The sequence below is a fragment of the Physella acuta genome, unplaced genomic scaffold (assembly GCF_028476545.2).
Source record: "Physella acuta isolate Inbredline_101_S28 unplaced genomic scaffold, ASM2847654v3 ptg000109l, whole genome shotgun sequence".
Classification (NCBI taxonomy): domain Eukaryota; kingdom Metazoa; phylum Mollusca; class Gastropoda; family Physidae; genus Physella; species Physella acuta.
In genome coordinates this window covers 196,682-217,948 of record NW_026731629.1, presented here as the reverse complement: position 1 = coordinate 217,948, position 21,267 = coordinate 196,682, and the positions used below count along the sequence as shown (strand labels likewise).

Below are 21,267 nucleotides of genomic sequence, written 5' to 3'. Positions count from 1 at the left end.
ATTTTTTTTTTTTTAAAATTAAATAGACAAGCAAGGACACCACTTGTTGAAATAAATGTTAAATTTATTATAAGATTCATTTCTAAAGACAAGCATGTCATCCTAGGCAGAAAGTAACTTGACAATTAGAGCAATAAAACATCAGGACATTAGTGAGCAATTTAATTTATACAGCAACAAAAAGAACAAATTGCATTTACACAAAAATAGTTAAAAGGACATTGTTTAAAAATAATGAACAAATATTCCGCTAGTGACTGGTGTTCTGGTATAAATATTTTTATGGTGGTCCAGCTTAAAAACATTTATTACGGACAAGTAACCTGCTTAAATTAAATGCCAGTGTCGCTGGTGACCTCAACAGGTGGTGCCAAATATTTGACTAAATTCTTGGTATAAAAAAATAATAGCCACATACAATTCGAGACAAAAAAAATAAATAAGGCAAGATTGTTTATTATGACAATATCATTACATAAAAACAAGCATACCTGCCTCAGTGAAAGATGAACTGCACTTGTAAGGTGTGGCCAGGGTTTTAAATACTACAGCACATTTCAAGTTTCCATGTAATAAAATGGTTGCTAGCAGTGACAAAATCAAACTTGGAATGTTCAAATATTAGACTGGAAATGGTATAAGGTAGAAACTAAACTGTAAAGAGTGGAATTATTTTTCTTATCACTTCATAGACAAGTTGCACATCACATTTAACAAGGGACACAACTGCAACAATTGCTTCTCTCCTCTACCAATTCTTAGTGCCCATTTAAACAAATTTTATATAACAGCAACACAGTTTAAACCCACATAAATATATGATTATGATAGAAAAAAGCTTTACTAATCTAAAGCATGTGTATAAATATTTATATATATGTAGACAACAAAAAAAAACCTTGAAAGACAAGGAATAGACCCTGCCTTTGTTTAGGTTTTTAAACTTTCATTTTCCCTAAAAAAGTCAACACAAATGGTCAAAGACATTGATAATGCAGTAAGTAGTTCACATTGAGAAAGTCACAGAAGAGAAGTTAACATTTAAAGGTCAACATTATATATAATCTGTTTAAAATAATTATGTATAGTATTTACTCTTTTGGCCAAATAAGAAATAAAAAAGGCTTATGTACATGTAAATATTAAAGACAAACTTCAATTCTCGTACATTTTGGGTGTATTCTTATATATTAAATGCTTTTTATTGTGAGAATGAACATTTTAAAAATAGCAACTGAAAAAAGAATTGTCATGTATTAAAGCATGATGCAGGATTCTTCACTAAGTATTTAAAAAAAAACCCTAGTTTTTAGAGCATGACTTTTTAAATGGGTATTATTTCAAGACCAAATTTTAAAAAAGTAAAAAAAAAAGTATGAAACTGCATGATTTGCCAGGTAAATTTAAAACTGAACTGGTCAAAAATGAGCATGAGGGTAAAAGAAATTGTATAGCAGTGCATGAACTAAGGTCCTGTACTAGGAAAGACACAAGATGCATACCTCAGTAAAAGATCAACAGTTAACAAGGAACTCAGGCCCACACTATTGCTCATCTTTAGCAGCGATAAAAACAGAAATTTGTGCCAAGTCTATTAGTCAGGAGAGAAAGTCAAGTCAAATTAGGATCAAAGAGCACATGACAATAGAGTTAGGCACTGGTGTTATTATAACTCACTGAAACAACACAGGTCTTCACTTCAACTCGGTTGGGAAGTATCAGCTTTTGTGTCTTTAACACAAGCAGGATTTACCAGAATGTGAGACCAACTTAATACTATAGAAATGGCAATGTTTCAAAGTGAAGCCAGTCATTAGGTATGACAGTCATTGACGAGCCTATTAACCAGAGAACAGTGCCAGATCAACCCACCTGTGACCAGGTGCCACAATATCAAGCTTACGACTAAGCTGAAAGAAGTTTAATTATGTCAATAACACATACATCTACTTTTAAAACCTTTCTGTAATTTCATTTATGTTCATAATGTTAAGGTTCTATTATTAACAGTTAATAAATCAAATCTTTCCTTTTTTTTAAAGGCAAATATGGGAACTTTAAAACAATTTGTTGGATATAGTTTAGACTTGAATAAGCTGAAAACAGACTTCTATTAACAATAATTTTGGGATGATGAAGATGGTTAAAATCTTGTATAAAAACATGGGTAGAGTTTGCAGCCATACACAAATTATTCCAATAAACTTTTGATTGTTTTATCATACAAATCATCAGATATCTCTTCCATCCACATTATAGATAAAAACTCTAAAGGAAGACTGGAATATAAAAGCTATAATCATTCATACCTTCAAATAAACAGAATATGGAACAAATTACATTGCATGATGAAGATTTTTCACTTCAATTAAAAACAAAACCCACCTACAATTCATAGCTAATTATTTTTTTTAGTTACAATTAATTATTATAATCTAATACTTCTCTATGCTTCTGTTAAGACATTAAGTCAGCCACTAGAGGCCAATAACTGCAGCAGGACTAGAATCTCTTGAGCGTTACATGTTTCTAAAAACTTTCAACTTCATTTAGTCCTAACGAGAGTCAACCTAACCTTTTACTTAAAAAAATATATAAATGAAATGGAACTCTCATAAAGAAAAACTAAATCTTATAAAATAAAATGGCCAGATTATTCAGAGATGTAAAACCAATTATATTTACTAAACATTACTAGCATTCAGTCTAAAACAATCTGGGGTTAGATAAAATCTGTGAATTACAACACTATACCAAAGTTAAAACATTTACACCTCATCTTTCTATTATGCCTGTGTTGATTACTTGATCTAGTTAGATAATATCAGTAGAATAAAAACTGTCCCTCTTAGATCCCAGGGCACTGTGCATCACGTACACCTACAGCTCATATCCAAACCATCCACCAAGTCTGTACCAGGCTGGGCTAACAGCACACTAAAGATCCCATTCATGAAAAACTCAAGTGATTAAAGTTTCTAAAACTATTCCATAAAGTCAGTGTCAAGCTGGTAAAGATCCCCATGAAACTTGTCCCTAAAAATCGTCAAGCTGCGCATTTTTCAACGATGTGATGATATATTTGGTTACTGCAGCAGCCGCTAGTGCAGCATACGGCTGCCATTCCTTATTTCTTGTTCCATCTACATAGTCGGCAAGTCCTCGGATGAAGATAAAACTATCCTTACGGTTACCTACAATACTATCCAGCACCTGAAACAACAATGTACATGGTTAAGCTTGAAGCTATGCTATACATTTACATTAAAGTATGGGACTATTTACTTCCCACAGATATCACTGCTTAACTATATGGCTGGCATTAAAAAGAATAAATAAAACAAAAGCTAATTGTCTAATTGGCTTTATCTACAAAATATTTTGTTATGACAACAGGGACTGTTTTTGTGTTTATAAAAATTATGAATGATTTGAATAAAAGGAAAACAATGAGTTATGTTTTAGCAAAATTTTAGGGTTAATGTTTTATGACTGTATATCCTTTTAAATCAGTAGCAGTGAGAGTTTAGAAAGCCTGAGGTACCTGATCAAAGTCAGTGTCAAAAGATTGAATGCCATATCTGGAGGCGAAGTCGTGTCGAGACATCTCCTGCTTGACAGGCCTGCCTGCACCAAGCACCCCAAACCTGATGGTGGGTAAGTTTGTTAGCTCCTCCACGCCGTCAGGATTCTCTGGGTGCTGAACTTCAATCACCTGATGGGATATTAAAAGGCAACTTTGTTATACTGAAATTACTTTTAACACTTTGCGACGATGGGTGAGTTAAAATATGATGGAAAAACATCACTTACGTCTTTTAAAATTAAAATATATTGTTTATTTTCTAAGCAAACTTTAAACCCATATATCATTTTAATATATCATTAACTTTCTATGCAAACCTGACGCTTATGTCAAAAAATGGAATAAAACACTTCTGCAGTTCTTGATATATTTTACTATCACTGACATTTGTTTATTACTAAAGAACAACAATGAGCAACATGAACCATACCTGACCCTCTCCAATGCCCATATATAACCTATCATTTGTTCGTGGTGGACGAGTGTAGTCTTGTTCTTGTGATGCCAGTAACTCCTGACCCTCTTCAATATAATGCTGCCATGGGGCAAATGATGGGTCTAGCTGTAGAACTTCCTTCAGCTTCTCTGCCATCCTTTGTAGCTCCAGATCTCTTGGTGACCATGTCTTTAACTGGTACTGAATCTGATAATTCAAACAAGATTAAATAGTGATTAGACAGAAATTCATTTACATCACACACAAAAAATACTCCAACTAATTTTAAACAAATTTAGTCTACACATATTTTAAAATGCCAAATTCATCATCCTTTCCCATTTACAAAGACACATGATCAGATGAAGTAGAGTGCATCTGTTTCAGTGACTTCAGCATACATGGGGATAGTTTGGTCAGTACTATGCCCAGGTGCCTTAGCTTCCATAAAATCAGGTACCCATCAGAGCTGGATGGACTCGAGCCCAGAACCCAAGTCTTTTGGGTTAGCAGTAGTAAGCTCTACTGTCCAACCACACCACCCGCCTAATATTTAACTCTTAACAGAGCAACTAACAGATTTGAGCAAGAACTAATGCAATAAATAAAATCAATAGAAAGAAGAAACAAGTATTTGTACAGTAACTTGAAAATAAAATAATTGCAGACATTCAGTACAGATTCTATTCCTATTTGATAAAAATCTTAAAGTGTTGTTTTTATATTAGGTGCAATAAAAATCTTCAACTATTAAGTTAAAAGATGTTATCTAATGGCTGGATTTATAGTTTGGGTTTATGGAACTTACATCTCCTTTCTTGTCTTGTGTGATCTTGTCACAGTAGTAATAGATGTAGCCCTTCTCATCACAGGTTGAGATGACCACATCCCCCAGTCGTCCATGCTTGTAGTAGTCTGTGAAGTGGGGCACGCTGCCAGCACAGCCCACCAGGAACACATGCTCAATGGCCTGGAAAGTACCTGGACACAGGGAACATGACGTTTCAGGTAATGGTGACTGACAGGACTTACGTAACTCACTAATTAAAATAACATAACTTTTCAGGTTATGTTGACTAACAGGACTTAAGTCACTCACTAATTAAAATAACATAACTTTTCAGGTTATGTTGACTAACAGGACTTAAGTCACTCACTAATTAAAATAATATAACTTTTCAGGTAATGTTGACTAATAGGACTAAAGTAACTCACTAATTAAAATAACATGACTTCAAGTAGTGCTAACTAACATGACTTAAGTAACTCACTAATTAAAATAACTTCAGGTAGTGTAAATAAAATGACTTGTTACAAGCAGTATTACAAGCAACATAACCAGAGAAATAACGAGGCAAAAGACATTTACCCAGCAAGCGTGTTGTGGTATTGCCTGATGAGATTTGAGCAGCCCTGAAATGACCAATGGCTGGTAACTTTGTGGTCACCACTTTGTGTTCACCAATAAAACCAGTGGTGTAGACATTGGATTCTCCTGGAAGATTGAACAATGTGCATGTCTATTAGATTAAACCATAAACATTTTCAAAATTTCTTTCAGTGATAATTTGAGACAATTTACCTTTTGAAAAGCAAAATTTTTTAGTTTATGAAAAAACCTTCTAAATGTTTCTGTATTTAAATTATAATAGCTTGTGCAAATTATTTAACATTAACATAGTTTACAACTATACTAAATTACAAAACAATTTCCTAATTTAACTACGACCAAAGCAGCATACCTTCTGTTTTATACCTAACATAGGTGGTCTTGTTCTCCATCATAGCATCAACAGCCATCTTCTCACAGTACTGGTAGGTTATGATAGCAATTGTAGGCTGGAGATTGGCTGCTAACATGGGCATTGTCTTGATCATTTGGACCTCTGAAAATATTTGAAGATTTTTTTTTAATACGGGCATTGCCTTGATCATTTGGACCTCTGAAAATATTTGAAGATTTTTTTTTAATATGGGCATTGTCTTAATCAGTTGGACCTCTGAAAAATTTTCAATTTTTTAAAACCAAAAACCTACTAATATTTAATATATATTTTACTATTGAAAAAAAAAAGCTTACATATAAAATGTGGTAGTAACTGTGGAGATGTGTAAACTAAAATAAAAGTGATTCAGGTACCTGTCTTGTCATCCAGTACTTTCCTAACAAAGCCACCATTCTCCATGGGAGAGATCAGCTCTCTAGTCTGTAGTTCTTGTAGTTGTAGGCTGACAATGGCCGCATCAGCACCAGTGATTCTACAAGAAAATATTGCCGTAGTAGGGTGGGATACACAATGTGGTGAATGTAGAACTTTTAATACAAGTAACTGGGAAATCTTTGGCAACTGATGACAGTTTTTAACATCAGATCAAATGTTATGAAAACTATTAGTACATGTAAATGTTGTCAGCATGTACATCGTGCTCATACATACCTAACTAAATCCTCCACAGATAGGACATTGGGGTAGGCAGATTCTAAAACTGTCAGCAGCTTCTCTCTTATAATTTCTTCTATTGGCCTGTCGTCCTTTTTATTGAAGCCTGCAATTTAAACAAAAATTATTTTAATAATAAAAATATCTTCAGGCTTATCAGGTAGTACAAAAGATTGAAATGAACAAACTACTAAAATAGTTGGTAATAAATTGTACAGCAGGTATCTAAATAAATAATCTATACAAATTATTTCATTATAAAATTAAAACAATTTTAGATTACTGCTTATATACAAAAAGTTAGTTTAGTTAGTAAAAAGTAACAATAATTTGCTAGTAGGACAAAAGTTGTGCCAATTATTCTGCAGCTTCCTCACAGGACATGCAAGTTCTAACAAGGATATCTATTGCACATTTTCTTGCACATTTAACTGGTATATAAATGTGATTTCTCTGCTATATAAATGTGATATACCACTGAAGTATAATTAAAAACATAAAGCACCCAAGATTCTGTATATAGTTGATGTAAACCAACCGATAAATCAGCTCTGAGTGCTGAGGTAGCAGGTATAAACCAAGCATGCAGTAAGGTAACCAGTGTGTGGAGTGAGGGGGTCAGGTTACACAGGTGAAATAGCCAGACAGGATAGTTCCCCTCACACCCAGTAAGGTAACCAGTGTGTGGAGTGAGGGGGTCAGGTTACACAGGTGAAATAGCCAGACAGGATAGTTTCCCACACACCCAACTCTAATGCTTCATGTTGAAGACTGATTTACAAGCCAATTACATTAACAGTACAAACTATATGGTAATGAATCAACTAAAATTTTAATTTTAAGTAAATAAAAAAATACTTTAACTGTTTTTTCTACTTCAGTAACATTTGTAATAATATTTTATACACTTTAAATATGAAATGCATTGTTACTCAAGCTGCCTGGCCAACTACATTATTAAAATGTATAGTTTTGTACAGTGTAAAGAGAACATATAGAGTGGGAGAAAGCAGGGCACTGGTTTACCTATTCCCTCAAACATTGGTTGATATGGACCTTCAAGTTTAGGAAATGATAAAATAAAATATCATCAACAAAACTTTATTCAGATACAAGGGGTAGTTTGTGAGGTATGGATCTTTAAATTTAAGAAATGATAAAATAAAATCATCTAAACTTTTTAAGGGGGTGGTTTGTAACAACAAGGAAAACAGGTCAACAAGAGAATCACTTGGGGTAAGGTGGAGGGTGTGAGGGGGCTGACTCGAATTTCTCTTTCTCATGCAAGTAGGGCAATCCTATTTAATACAACATAAACTCACAGGATTAAATGTAGCAGAATGACAGGATGTGGTAGTTTGTTTTCTATGAAAGTTACTTGACTTACAGAATTTTCTTTTAAAAGCAGTTTTGGTTGGTAACAGCAATTAAGGATATGGGACTTGGTTTTCCCAAAATAATATTGACTGGATCTATCTAAGACATAGATGTAACTGAGAACTATCTCCCCTTTACACCACATGGGTCAATGTGAGGGGAGAGAACTCCCACTACAGCAAACATTTTTTCAAGTGCTCAGTGAGTCAGGGAAGAAAGGAAACACCCCTGAATCACTTGAGGTGACACGGCCTAGATCTACAGAAACCAAGCCTTGTTTATTTTAATTGGCTTTAGCAGGAAATGAGAAATCTTATTTCTACAAACTGTCACCACAGAAACATAAAAGACTTAACCAAAGGTTTTAGCTGTTAACCAGTGTGACATTAAATCTGTTAATGCTGACACAAACATAAAGTTTAAAACATTACTATTTGTAAACACACTTAAGTTAAAAAGATCATGCCCTCCATTTATGCTCCTAGAACCAAACAGACAACAAACTTCATGCATAACACAATATTTACTGTCACTGCTTAAAAACCCATTTGCTTGGCTAGGCAGAAATGCTGTTTAAATAGCCGTATGGCAAGACTGAAAATTAGGGTCATGTCAAATGAGTCATCACAGGCCAAACAAGTTGTACTTAACTGTATACAAGGAAATAGTTTTAGCTTTTAATGACAGTTGTGGCTAAGGAGTTGTCAACAATATATAACTTAAGAAACAGTGAAGTGCACAAAGAAGATTAACATCAGTTTCGTGTAGGTTTATATAAACTATGATATTCCCAAAGGTTTATGAAAAGAGTTTTCATTAATATACAATAGAAGAAACAGTGAAGTGCACAAAAGAGATTAACATCAGTTTCGTGTAGGTTTATATAAGATATGATATACCCAAAGGTATAGTATATGAAAAGTGTTTTCAACAATATACAATAGAAGAAACAGTGAAGTGCACAAAAAAGATTAACATCAGTTTTGTGTAATGTTTAGATAAACTATGATATACCCAAAGGTATATGAAAAGAGTTGTCAACAATATATAATATTAAGAATAGAAAAGTGCACAAAGATTAACATCAGTTTCATGTAAGTTTATATAAACTATGATATACCCAAAGGTATATGAAAAGAGTTTTCATTGATATACAAAGAAGAAACAGTGAAGTGCACAAAGAAGATTAACATCAGTTTCATGTAAGTTTATATAAACTATGATATACCCAAAGGTATATGAAAGGAGTTGTCAACAATATATAACACAAGGAACATTGAAGTGCACAAAGAAGATTAACATCAGTTTCATGTAAGTTTATATAAACTATGATATACCCAAAGGTATATGAAAGGAGTTGTCAACAATATATAACACAAGGAACATTGAAGTGCACAAAGAAGAGTAACATCAGTTAATGAAGGTTTATATAAACTATGATTTACTAGTAGGGTGGGTCTAATGAATAGAGCTGTCAAAACAAGTTAAGTTCATGCATCATTTGACTACAGGAGAAATGAACCAGTGACAGACCTGACATTTACCAAGTGAGGATAATGGGAGTGTGAACTCTGACCTTCTCTTCAAACATCAATGTGATAATAAAGTGAATGGAGACATGACTTTTCACATCTGCTCAAAAACTTATTAGAGGGGAATATTGATGCATAATAATGATAGTACCTTCAGTGTTGTTAACATCCTCCCCTAAATGTATTTAAACTTTGATCTAATAGGTTTATTCTCCCAAAAAATAAGTTGTGCTGATAAACAGAAACAAGTATTACAGTAAAATGGAACAAGTAAAGTATCAGATAACTGGTGTAGAAGAGGAGGTTAAACAAACTATTAGGCTATAGGTCTACATTGGATATAAGGAAAAAAATTGGTCACTAAAATTTCCTGAACATTAAGTAAAATTACTGTTATAGTTAAAAGTAGATTATTGTTTGAAAAAGGTCTGAGGCAGAAAGTCAACATTCAATGGGAACTGTTCAAGCTTACAATGGTAAGGTATTATGACGCAAAGAAATGCAGGCAATAAAATGCACATTCTCAGTTAGATCGTACACAAGTGAACACAATCAACATAAAGAACATTCACTAAATATTTTTAAACTTATGAAAAGGTAAAAATAAAATCTATTTGAAGCTGACTTTTAAACATTTAACAACAAAAGATCAAAAGTACAAAATTTAGGATTCAAGAAATCTAAATGCTACAGCTGAACATACTATTTTAATTTCAAATAATACCATCCATATAAACTACACACCTAGTTAAAACAGTAGGGCAGATTAAATGTGACTCTCCATGCCTAAATAGGTCACTTTGCACCTCAAGCTAGGGCCCAAGAAATGAGGTGGGGAGGGGTGGAAGAGGAAGAATGTCTAGGAACTTATATTTATGCATATATGCACACATCCTTAGTGATGAGTTTTAACAAAGTATTTCAGTCTCCTTTAAGGGCAACTAACTGTCAAGCTGGGTATGACGATGTATGATGCTAAGTATGATGCTAAATTAGAAATTTCTCAAGATTCCCATTTTGGATGTTAACAGTTAAACTATCACTGCTTAAGGATTAGTGGTCTGATTCCTACAAAGTTCTTCCATAACACTGGATGGTAGAGTAAGCAAAAGGTGCTAAGTGCCTGACATGGAGGGTCACAATTACTCCTCTAACACCACATCCAAATCTTGTTGCACAGTTCCAGACATAGCATGCCAGTCCATGCTAACTACAGAAGATGCTGAGTAAACAAACATACACCAAGACCAGGAAATCAAACACACCCAAGGTCCATGGCTAGAAGGATGCAAACAACCAATACGCTTATACAAAACTTACCCTCGCCATTCATATTTTCTATTCCTTTTAGGATGCAAAAATGGACAGAAAAAGAAATTGTAATATTTAGAAAAATAAACCATTTTTTAACTGAGCTGTTACTAACAGAAACAAAAAATTATCTGCAGAATTTATACATACAGCATACATTCATAACATTTATTTCCATTACATTACCTATAATCCAACATATTTTTAAGTGATAGAAAGTACATGTATTAAGTGCAAATAATTAAATGTTTTAACTTATCTAGGATAAAGAAGTGTTAACAGTTTGTATCTGGTGACTATTAGTTTAAGAGCCACACAGAGCTATATTCTTAGAAGTAGTATAGAATAAAATCTAAAGCATGCATATCTGATGGAAGACTAAAGAAGTAAACAAATAAACAAATAACATGTCAACTTAAAAAAATTAACTGTTCAATATAAAACTAAGATATAACAGTAACTGAAGGACAGACTGAAGGGTGAAACGAATAAATACAAATTAAATTAAATTAAGCCTACATGGTTTAATATTTTTTAAACAGGTGAAACATTTTTAAAAAAATAAATGTTCATTAGGACATGCAACATTTTAGTATTGTAAGTGGATACAAAATATAAAACATCAAGTATATATACATTTAATTAAGAAAATATCAAAATACAGTTCAAACACTACAAACTTAGTCACTTGAAAAAGTATATATGTAAATAAAATTAAGTTAATTACTGTTAATGGTGAATTCAAGGTTTGATACAGCAAGCTTTAAACAACTATAAAAATTTCAATAAAAATATGAACAAAATGTCAGTCAAATATTTTGTTCGTTCTGGTAGAGTCTCAAGCAGTGTATGCTAAACAAAAGAAACTGACTGAAAAACTCAAACAAATAATGAACAAAGGTTAATCTTGAACAAAATGTGTTCACAAGAACATAACCTGATGCAGTCTTTATCACCTACCAAACTTATCCAAAGGAATAAGGCAGTCTAGTTGTTTCATGGAGGGTAAAGAAAAACAAGAGTAAACATTGTCGGATAAAACTTCCGTACATTCAAAGTGTGGATGAGAGTCAAGTAGAATACTAATGTAACGCTTAACAGTGCTTGAAAATTAACCATTAAATAAAAAAATATACACAGCTACAAGTGTGAAATCTCTTTACAGTTATTTATGAAAAAAATCTTTAATTAGGTTCCATTCAGCTCTTAATAACGCAAGGAGATTTGTTTACTCATTTGTTTCATTCTAAAATTTGAACCTAACGCTATATCTGCATTGCAAGATTAAAGCAGTTTTCTGACCATTTTTCTTATGAATAAAATAAGAGCCAACATAATATTGAATAAACTCTAAAACTGAATGAGCACCAGAGATGTGGTTTTTACATTAACTACGAAATAAACTCAATTTTAATATCACTATGAAAAGGGTATTTGAAAAAGACCCCACCCCCCCCAAACAAATGTGGAGAGATAAAAAAAAACCCAGTACCTGGACTCATGGGTGCATCTGCTGCATCTAAATGTTCAACTTCAAGGTCAACTTTCCTAGCTTGCTTATAACGATCACTCTGCATCTGTTTCATACATTTCTTAATAAATCCTACGTAATCTGAAAACAAACACAATAACATTCAAATTACTTTCCACAAGCTTTAAAAATAATAAGAGTTTGTTCTGTAACTCTTGAATGTCCAAAGTAACAAATGCATGCTAATAGTGTCAAGCTGACCTAGACACTGTAATGCGTTACTTAATAAATCTAAGTTTATATGCAATTAATTAAAATAACAATTGACTAACATTGACTATGTCTAACAGCAATCAACAGCTTTTAAACAAAAAACTAACCTCTAGGGAAATTTTCAGGTCGAACTAATTCTTTAAAAAATTCATAAGCTGTTGTGACTTGATTGTAATAATCTGTTCCTTCAACATACCAAAACTTCAATTTCCTACTTTCCTGTTCATGACAAAAAAACGTGAATGAGAGGAATTTTCAAGTTTTATATTAGGAAAAAAATATTTCAAAAGCTGGTAACTTATATAATTAAAAAACTTAAAAATCACTTACAACGTAATGTTCATCTGTTTTCATGTCAACTAAAAAACACATAAACCCTAACTGGAGCTGTGGTTTGCCTAGATCCATTTCAGCCGCATCTGAAACAATATTACAATACAAACAAATAAACAATCTTATTGAATATTTTCAAACAGGCATCTAAAATAATAATACAGTCTTGTTTAAATTTAAAAGTTAAATAATTCAAAGATTAAATTAAAATATTAGTATGGTGATCTAAGCAAAGATAAGAAAAAAACAAGGCGCATACCTGGTCTAGCAACAACTAGACCTTGATGTTGGCCACCAGCAACATGTACAACATCCTCTGGGTTCACATACTGTTTCTTCTTTCTTTCTATTTTTATATGAGTTACTTTGCCTTTTTTTGACGGGGTCATAACCACCTCTGTAAAAAAAAATATCTAATCATGAAGTCAAAACTATACAAGTCTCACTAGATTAATAGCAATGCAACAAAATTGACCGTCACCTAAAAGTAAATGATTAACAAAACTTAGGGCTTGGCAGATTCCATATAGGACTAGAATTGACATTAAATTACGTGAACATACCTTCATCATTAGTGGCCATTCTTTAACCTTCCTGTAATTCCCTTGATTTTACTTGGCCTATGTAATAAAAGTTGAAAAATAGATTTATGATGCATCTGATTTACACTAGTTTTTCTATTCATGTCATAAACTTAACTAGTTTTGATAGAGTCTAGACTAGACTCTAGACTGTTTAGCTAAACTGCTAGTAGAGTGACTTCTGGTAGTTGCTTGCGTAAGAAAAGCGGAGTCAGGTATCACTTCTCTCAGTCTCACTCACTGTGACTGTGTCACTGCAGTCGTGGTAGTTAGGTGTAGGACTGTAGGTAGGTAGGGAGGATTACCCGTTGGTTTTAAGTTTTAGTTTTAACTTAAAAATTAAACTTTAATCTAGATCTAGAAACTTTACTTCAGTGATCAGTGTAGACTGTAGATCTATTTAGATCAAGTAACTAGATTCTATTTACTATTTATTACCCTAAAAACAAAGCACAGTTTTATTTATTGCACACGTCTTTAGTCTTTAGTTTAGTTTGTTAGTCACAGTCACAGTTCTTAATCTTCTTCTAATCTTCTTACTCGTAGTTTAGTAGTTTACTAAGTTTAGTGAAGATGAGATCCTTAGATCTAACAACAGAATTGATGACATGGATAGGAGCTTTAAGATATAACTTTTTTTACACTGAAATAAAATTAAGTGAGGCATATCATATTTTAAAACATTACCGAAATATGAAAAAATTGCTTTTACAGTTTCGATTATTTGCAGTATTTCCAAATCAACTTTCTACTTCGCCGCTTCCGGGAACTAATCCACCATGTTTGTTAGTAATACGCATGCGCAGCGTCTCCTTAAAATCTAAGAGAAAATAAAAACCGGCTAGAAAATCCTTAAAAGGACATTCATTCATTAGTTTAGTTAGGTTTAGATCTAGATACAATTTCGAAATGTATTAGATCTAGGTTCAATGACTAAGAAATTGATCTAATTGATAATTTTTCTGCAAAACCCAAATAAATTCCGTGCTAAAAGACCTATTAATCATTTTAGAAAAATCCTTGTAGCCTATGCATTATATACTAACTATATAGAGTAGACTAATTTGTATTGCCACGTGGTTTTTATAATATAGATCTATTATTTAGTATTATTATATTTCCTTCCATTTCCCCCAGTCCACTTTATCTTGACAACGCGACATAGAATCTAGATCTATATAATAATTTCGCAACGCACAACCTACTAGGCTCAACCAGTTATTTTTCGAGTAGGCCCTACGTGACTTGGGATGTTTCCATTAGTTTCCAATATTCTCATTAAGGGAGGTAACTTATTGATTTTTTTTTCGGTGGGTGAATAGAATCCAATCTTCATAACGTATTATGTTGACAGTAATAGCATATTCCAACCAAAGAATCATTAGTTATTTTTTTTGGCAATGCAGAAATAAATTGATTCAGAATGTGCTATATTTTATTATCGTAAGTAGAGAGGCACAAACCAACAGTTGTAAAAGCAATGAAATTTGAATGATGTCCCGCTCAAATCCATTCAATAGGAGTTACGCCGCTTTAGAAATAGTCTGCTCCGCAGCCCTTGTCAGTGTCAGTTAAAAATTTATTGCCCTTGAAACCTGCAGTGCAGTTCAGGTTTTAGTAGCCATGCTATTTATAGATCTAATAAATTTATACGTTAGGTGGTTGATCCACAGCGAGGATAAAACATCTTAAATCAAACTATGGGCACCCTCAATATAGGTCAAGAGAGGTCTTACGACCTCTCGAATTAACCACTAATTAGCAATTAGAAAGAAAAAGATAATTAAACTCTATCAGTGGCGGAACTAGAAAAAAAAGGCTCCCCCTCAAAGAAAAAATTAGGGCCCCCCTAATCTACTTCATTGCAATATAAAACGATTCTGAGAGAACAAACCAGAAAAAAAGTTTAGTCCAAATTAATATTAATAATCCAGCAGCTCATAAATATGCTGGTCAAAAATATATAAAGACATTAGCTTGATTCGTGAATGGTTTCTCGCGTTATGTTTATTTTTTTTCATTTTTGGCTTTTATAATATCCATTTTGAAAAGGTTGATTTTTATAGCTATACTATTGTATAGTACGTCTTATTTAAGTAACAATTCAGAGAGTCAATTGCTTTTTAATATACATAGTACAAAACTATATAAATGAGCTTCGTGGGCATCCCTATTTTAAAGAAGGGCAGTAAGTCATGGAAGTAGTGTGAATGTTTACCTACCTTTCAAACTATAGCTCTTGTAGATTTTAAAATATTTTTCTACGCAACAATCTCTGCTATAGTAGACCTGTTTTTTTCTTCTACAAAACCACTTTCAAGATGCATGAAAAACATAATTTTTGAAAAAAAAATTCATTGTTTTTTGGTCGGAACTGGGCCCCTAAACGTCATGCCCCCCCCCCCCCCCCCCCCGCATTGCGGGGTCTGGCGGTATGGTAGTTCCGCCCCTGAACTCTATTGAAAATAACTCATGACTAAGCTGGTCGTATGAAAACAACTTTAAAAAAAAAGATAATCTTCTTTTGGTTACAATTGTTTCCCCTTTTTGTCATAAATAACAGTGATGTCCCTTGCCATAAAATTAAACCAGGGTCATGTGTAAACCTAGGAACCTTAAGTATTAAGTACACGACTGACCATTAGGTCTAATCATAACCATAAAGAAAAATATCCATCTAAACCAGGGGTCTCCAAACTACGGCCCGCTGAGATGTTTTTGTCCACGGGAAAAACGTTTGTGGGTGATGGCTGAGAAACTTCACCCTGAAAAATCAAAGACATGCCTCGAAGAAACTGGCCCCCGAACTGAAATTTGTTCGTTAATGTGGCCCTCGGACTGAAAAGTTTGGAGACCCCTATCTAAACAATAGCGCCCAGCGTTAAAAGTATATGGCTGATAGATGTCAGGACCACAATCACCACATCATCTCTTCATTTGTCAAGGGCATGGAAATCCGATTCTGACCACACAATCTCATCATAGTTCGAGGACACACAGATGTAGCGCTGACCACTATAGGTCAAAGGTCCAGAGATCTGATTCTGACCACACAGTTCGAGGACACAGAGTAATCTACTGGCAGATGCATTAATGATATTGAATGACCATCTGCCCCACACCACCACCCTCCCCCCCCCCCGGGTCTCCCAGAAACACTGGTCCAATGAAATACGTCACGCTTACTACAACAATGACAAGACAGCCGGTCGGTTTTCAGAGGCGTCAATGGAGTTTTTGGCAGCAACAGATGGTATGATCATATAAACACATCACATAAACATGACATAAACACATCACATATTACATAAACACACATCACTTATTACATAAACATCATATAAACACATCACATAAACGCACCACACAGCACATACACACATCACATACACTACCATTGAAGTTTCTAGGTCACATACACATGTTTAAATAACTGTGTGTGTAATGTAGAGCGTGAATTCCACCCCTCTCTTCCAAATAATAGACTAATTGATAGCCTAGTTCAACTAACAAGTTAACTTTTAAAAATATAGAACTAACTATCTAATAGCTCAAAAAATGCGAATCAGTTACAAGGCATTGATTTATTTTGTACTCAATACAAATCCCATGAATTGCGAGAGAGAAAATGGGAGAGGGGGCCGGTAGAGAGGGGGGGGCGTTCCCCAGACCTCCACTACCTCCCGGGCACTTGAATAATATAAAGATTAATAAATATATATATAAAAACACACACACACACACACACACGCACGCACGCACGCACGCACGCACGCACGCACGCACGCACGCACGCACGCACGCACGCACGCACGCACACACACACACACACACACACATATATATATATATAGTAACCAATCCAGGGATAACATGGGATGTAATATTAGGATAAAGTCATAAACAAAATACTAAAAAAAATGACTCTAGTAATCAGTGTAATGGTAGAATATCTGGCCGCCATGGGGCGTTTCTAGCTCAATGTTTACAATAGGGCCATCGATTTCATTGTTGTGTTCGTTATTAGAATATGGGCTTCTAACCTTTTTATCGTCGTTTTATTAGATAACGGTTGTGGAGTATTGCTGGCCTGTTGAAGGTCTAATTAAATTTGATTAGGATCATAATCTACCGGTATCTGAGAAATATTGAAACACAAAAATAGTTATAATTCTCATTTTCAAGGATATCCTTGAGATTATTTAAACTTGTCTATATTTTTTTTAGAAAAATAAAACAAGATTGGTTTTTTCGCGTGGGTGTTATTTTAGTACTTGTGTCTGTATTGGCATTATGGCTATTTTGATATTTGTTGACGACAGTGGCGTAGCCAGGATCATCTCAAGGGGGGGGGGGTTCCAATTTTTACCCGGGGACAAACTTTCGATTTGCACCCCCCCTCAAACTTTCGATTTGCACCCCCCCCTCAAACTTTCAATTTGCACCCCCCCCCCCTCAAACTTTCGATTTGCACCCCCCCTCAAACTTTCGATTTGCACCCCCCCCCCCCCCCTCAAACTTTCGATTTGCACCCCCCTCAAACTTTCGATTTGCACCCCCCCTCATACTTTTTATATATACCGAGGGGTCTATGGGGGGGGGGGGTTATGACCCCCCCTAACCCCCCCCTGCCTACGCCACTGGTTGACGATGTGTTGTTTTGGTGGCTATTTTAGTTGTTGTGTTGTTACTTAGTGTTGGATGTAAACAAGGAGCAGCCTACGTGTGTACTATACTTCGTGTCAGCATCACTTCTATAAATAGCATATTTACACAAGTTAAAAAAATGTAAACTCGAAACCAAACAAATGCAACAACAGCCTTATGCTAATTCTATTTATAGACAATACTTTAGCCCAATCTTTTTTTGTCCTGTAGTTTTTTAAACGTTAAAAAAACACATTACTAGCTCTTTTAATTCTTTATTTCTTTACAACACAATCACGCAAGGGAAGTAACCACACATGGCATTACCTCCCATTTAGAAGGCTACAATATCTAGGCTAGGTTCGTTTTTACTATCGTTTTGACACACTAAGTTTACCACCCCCCCCCTCGCTCCCCAAAATGTTGACACAGACGGAACCGTGTCCCCATTAAGCCTATTAGGATTATAATATCAGATGGTACTTTGAGTCGTGTAGGCTTATTACTACCACAGGAAGTCACCCTTTACTGAATGTAACCAGTTAAGGTCAAAGGTCACTAATCTCACTATAGAGAACACTGGGCTGCCACTGGATCAAAGATAACAGTGAAATATATTATACTTCAGGCCGTAGCAGCTTGACGGATGGGGATAAATAAATGAACTAAATAAAACAAAATCGGCGTTTACAAGATCAATCAATGCAAGATTCGATCACTTCATCAATCGATCGCCAAGATATTCGTTCACCACAAATATTAATCGTACGAGAACTTTTCACGTCAGCAAAATTCATGGATGTCTCTTCTTTTAAAACAGCTGACTCTATGCTTATAACCCCCCACCCCTACCCCCAACTATAACCCATACCGATGAAGTGACCAGTCTTTAAAACCTTCTGACCCCCCCCTCCTCCCCCAACTTTATCCTACACCGATGAAGTGACCAGTCTTTAAAACCAGCTGATCCCTCCCCCTCCTCCCCCAAGTTTATCCTACACCGATGAAGTGACCAGTCTTTAAAACCATCTGACTCCCCCCCCCCCCGTCCTCCCCCAACTTTATCCTACACCGATGAAGTGACCAGTCTTTAAAAACAGCTGACTCAATGCTTCCCCCCCCCCCACCCTTACCCCACCCTTACCCCCACCCCCAACTATAACCCATACCGATGAAGTGACCAGTCTTTAAAACCAGCTGACTCCCCCACCCCTCCTCCCCCACTCAGCGTGACCCCCACTCCGATGAGAGTGACAAACAGGTCTAGACCATGACGTTTGTGTCAATCACCCACAGCCAGCTCGAGAATGCCAGATAAACCGGTCCTAAGACTCATACTAGACCAGTTGGCAGTGGCGTCGCTAGGTCGGGTGTCACCCGGTGTAAGCCCCCCCCCCCAAGAAACAAAGTATATACATATATGCGTGTGTGTGTATGTGTGTGTGTCGGCCTAAATAGGCCTATAATTTAAATATATGCCTCAAACGCGTACATGTATGTTTTCTCTATAGTTTGCACGTTTACGTCATGATGTCACCCCACCCTCTTGTAATAATTGTCGATTTATACTTAAAAGACTATTTAACTTTAATTAATCATTAATGGATCTGGTAAAAAGCATTTTTCTTCTCTACGTTTTGCAATTTTTTGTCTTGGTGTCACCCCCCCCCCTAACTGGTGCGGTCCGCACCTCCCGCCCGCCCTCGCTACGCCTCTGCCAGTTGGTATGATCCGTAGGCATGAAACATTAGAACTGAGCGGCAAGACCAGTAGGCAAAACTCAAGTCTTTTTATCAAGATTCGCTGGCAAGACTTATACTTATAAAACACACTTATAAGCAAGAACAGTCGACCGAATGTGTCCCATTCCGGCACAAACTCGGTATTTTTGTCCAAAACTTTATTCAATAAACGATGTTTATGATATAATAACATGTAGTACCAAGTTTTATGCAAATTATGACCCGAAAAAAAAATGTTCAACGTGCCGCTATAGAGAAAAATGTCAGCATGAACTTATTTATTGCTATTTACTTAGTATTAGGGCCTACTTAGTTGTAATTTAAAGAATACACAATTCAGAAATACTTTTTTATGTTTTAAATTTTCAAATATATTTAACATAATGAGGCACACAGTAGCTTGAACTTCATTTTGAATGTTGAAATTGTAAAGCAATAAAAAGTAAACTTTATACTTAAACTGTATAGGCCTATACAGTAGCGTAGCGAGGGGGGGGGCGGGGGGGGGGGGACATATGTCCCCGGGCGCCGACCTTAGGGGGGGCGCCAAATTGAAAGTTTGAGGGGGGGGGGTGCAAATGAAAAGTTCAAGGGGGGGGGTGCAAATCGAAAGTTTGAGGGGGGGGGGGTGCAAATGAAAAGTTCGAGGGGGGGGGGGGTGCAAATCGAAAGTTTGAGGGGGGGGGGTGCAAATGAAAAGTTCGAGGGGGGGGTGCAAATCGAAAATTTGCTCCCAAGGGGGCGCCAAATTGAAAGTATGTCCCCGGGCGCCGGGAAGGGTCGCTACGCCTCTGGGCCTATATAGAAAAGATGCACAAATAATTTTAAAATAATTTAAAATTCGTTTTGTTTACTAAGAGAAAAATTCGGTCCAATGACATGTGTACAAATATCGACCACCGTGTTGGAAGTAGGTTTACACAAACTATTGCGAATTGAATAGATCTAAGTAAATAAAAAACAATACCTTCAAAGTTCTAATGCAAAATTAGATTGACAAACACAAAAAAATCCACCTACTAGTAAACGATGCATTGAAAAATGGACACTGAACCAAACGATAAAACAATGCTGCTATTCAAATGCTGTTTTAATTAGGACGATAAAATCCCGCTTTTCTATTAGCCAGATAACAGCGATGTTGTGGGTAGAAAAGATATTTTTAGCGCACCTACGCTTTTTGAGGGAAGCCCGAAACTGTCACGTGATCAAGAAAAGGACAGAAAAAAAGAGGCTTAAATTGCGCCGGCTGATTTCAATGACTTAAGGTCATGGCCATAACTCGATACAATTCTAGAATAAGTTTGCATTGATGAAGCTGAAATTACATTCCTGGGATTGGTTATAAAAATAGAATTCTGACGTCACCCTGAGGTCGATCCTGTGTTTTACTAAGCCGAGACAGACGGGAATTATTCTTCCTGATTCCACTTCTGCTCCACTTATGTTTGAGCGCTTTCCACTTACTGACGTCATCAGTATTGTTTTTTTTTTAAATAGAGGTCATCATCAAATGACGTCACTCACGTATTGAGCG

The 21,267-nt window shown here is 35.3% G+C and overlaps 1 protein-coding gene across 6 annotated transcripts; it reads right to left on the bottom strand.

Moving 5' to 3' along the window:
* Positions 1–49: 49 nt before the first annotated feature.
* LOC131934378 (uncharacterized) lies at positions 50–20,796 on the bottom strand. 6 transcript variants are annotated; one of them, XM_059290518.1, is made up of 16 exons: positions 20,751–20,796; positions 13,324–13,380; positions 13,020–13,157; positions 12,758–12,846; positions 12,535–12,646; positions 12,176–12,295; positions 11,644–11,670; positions 10,693–10,716; positions 6,461–6,569; positions 6,163–6,281; positions 5,765–5,908; positions 5,392–5,517; positions 4,831–5,003; positions 4,017–4,229; positions 3,545–3,715; positions 50–3,213 (listed from the first exon to the last, which is right to left on the bottom strand). In XM_059290518.1, exons 2-16 carry the CDS (start codon positions 13,340–13,342, stop codon positions 3,037–3,039), a joined length of 1,761 nt encoding a protein of 586 aa, XP_059146501.1. In that variant the 5' UTR covers positions 13,343–13,380; positions 20,751–20,796; the 3' UTR covers positions 50–3,036. The 6 variants fall into 6 exon arrangements, with proteins under 6 accessions (XP_059146501.1, XP_059146499.1, XP_059146500.1 ...); XM_059290516.1 differs by lacking the exon at positions 20,751–20,796 and adding an exon at positions 14,029–14,153; XM_059290517.1 differs by lacking the exon at positions 20,751–20,796 and adding an exon at positions 14,054–14,140.
* Between the last annotated feature and the right edge of the window lie 471 nt (positions 20,797–21,267).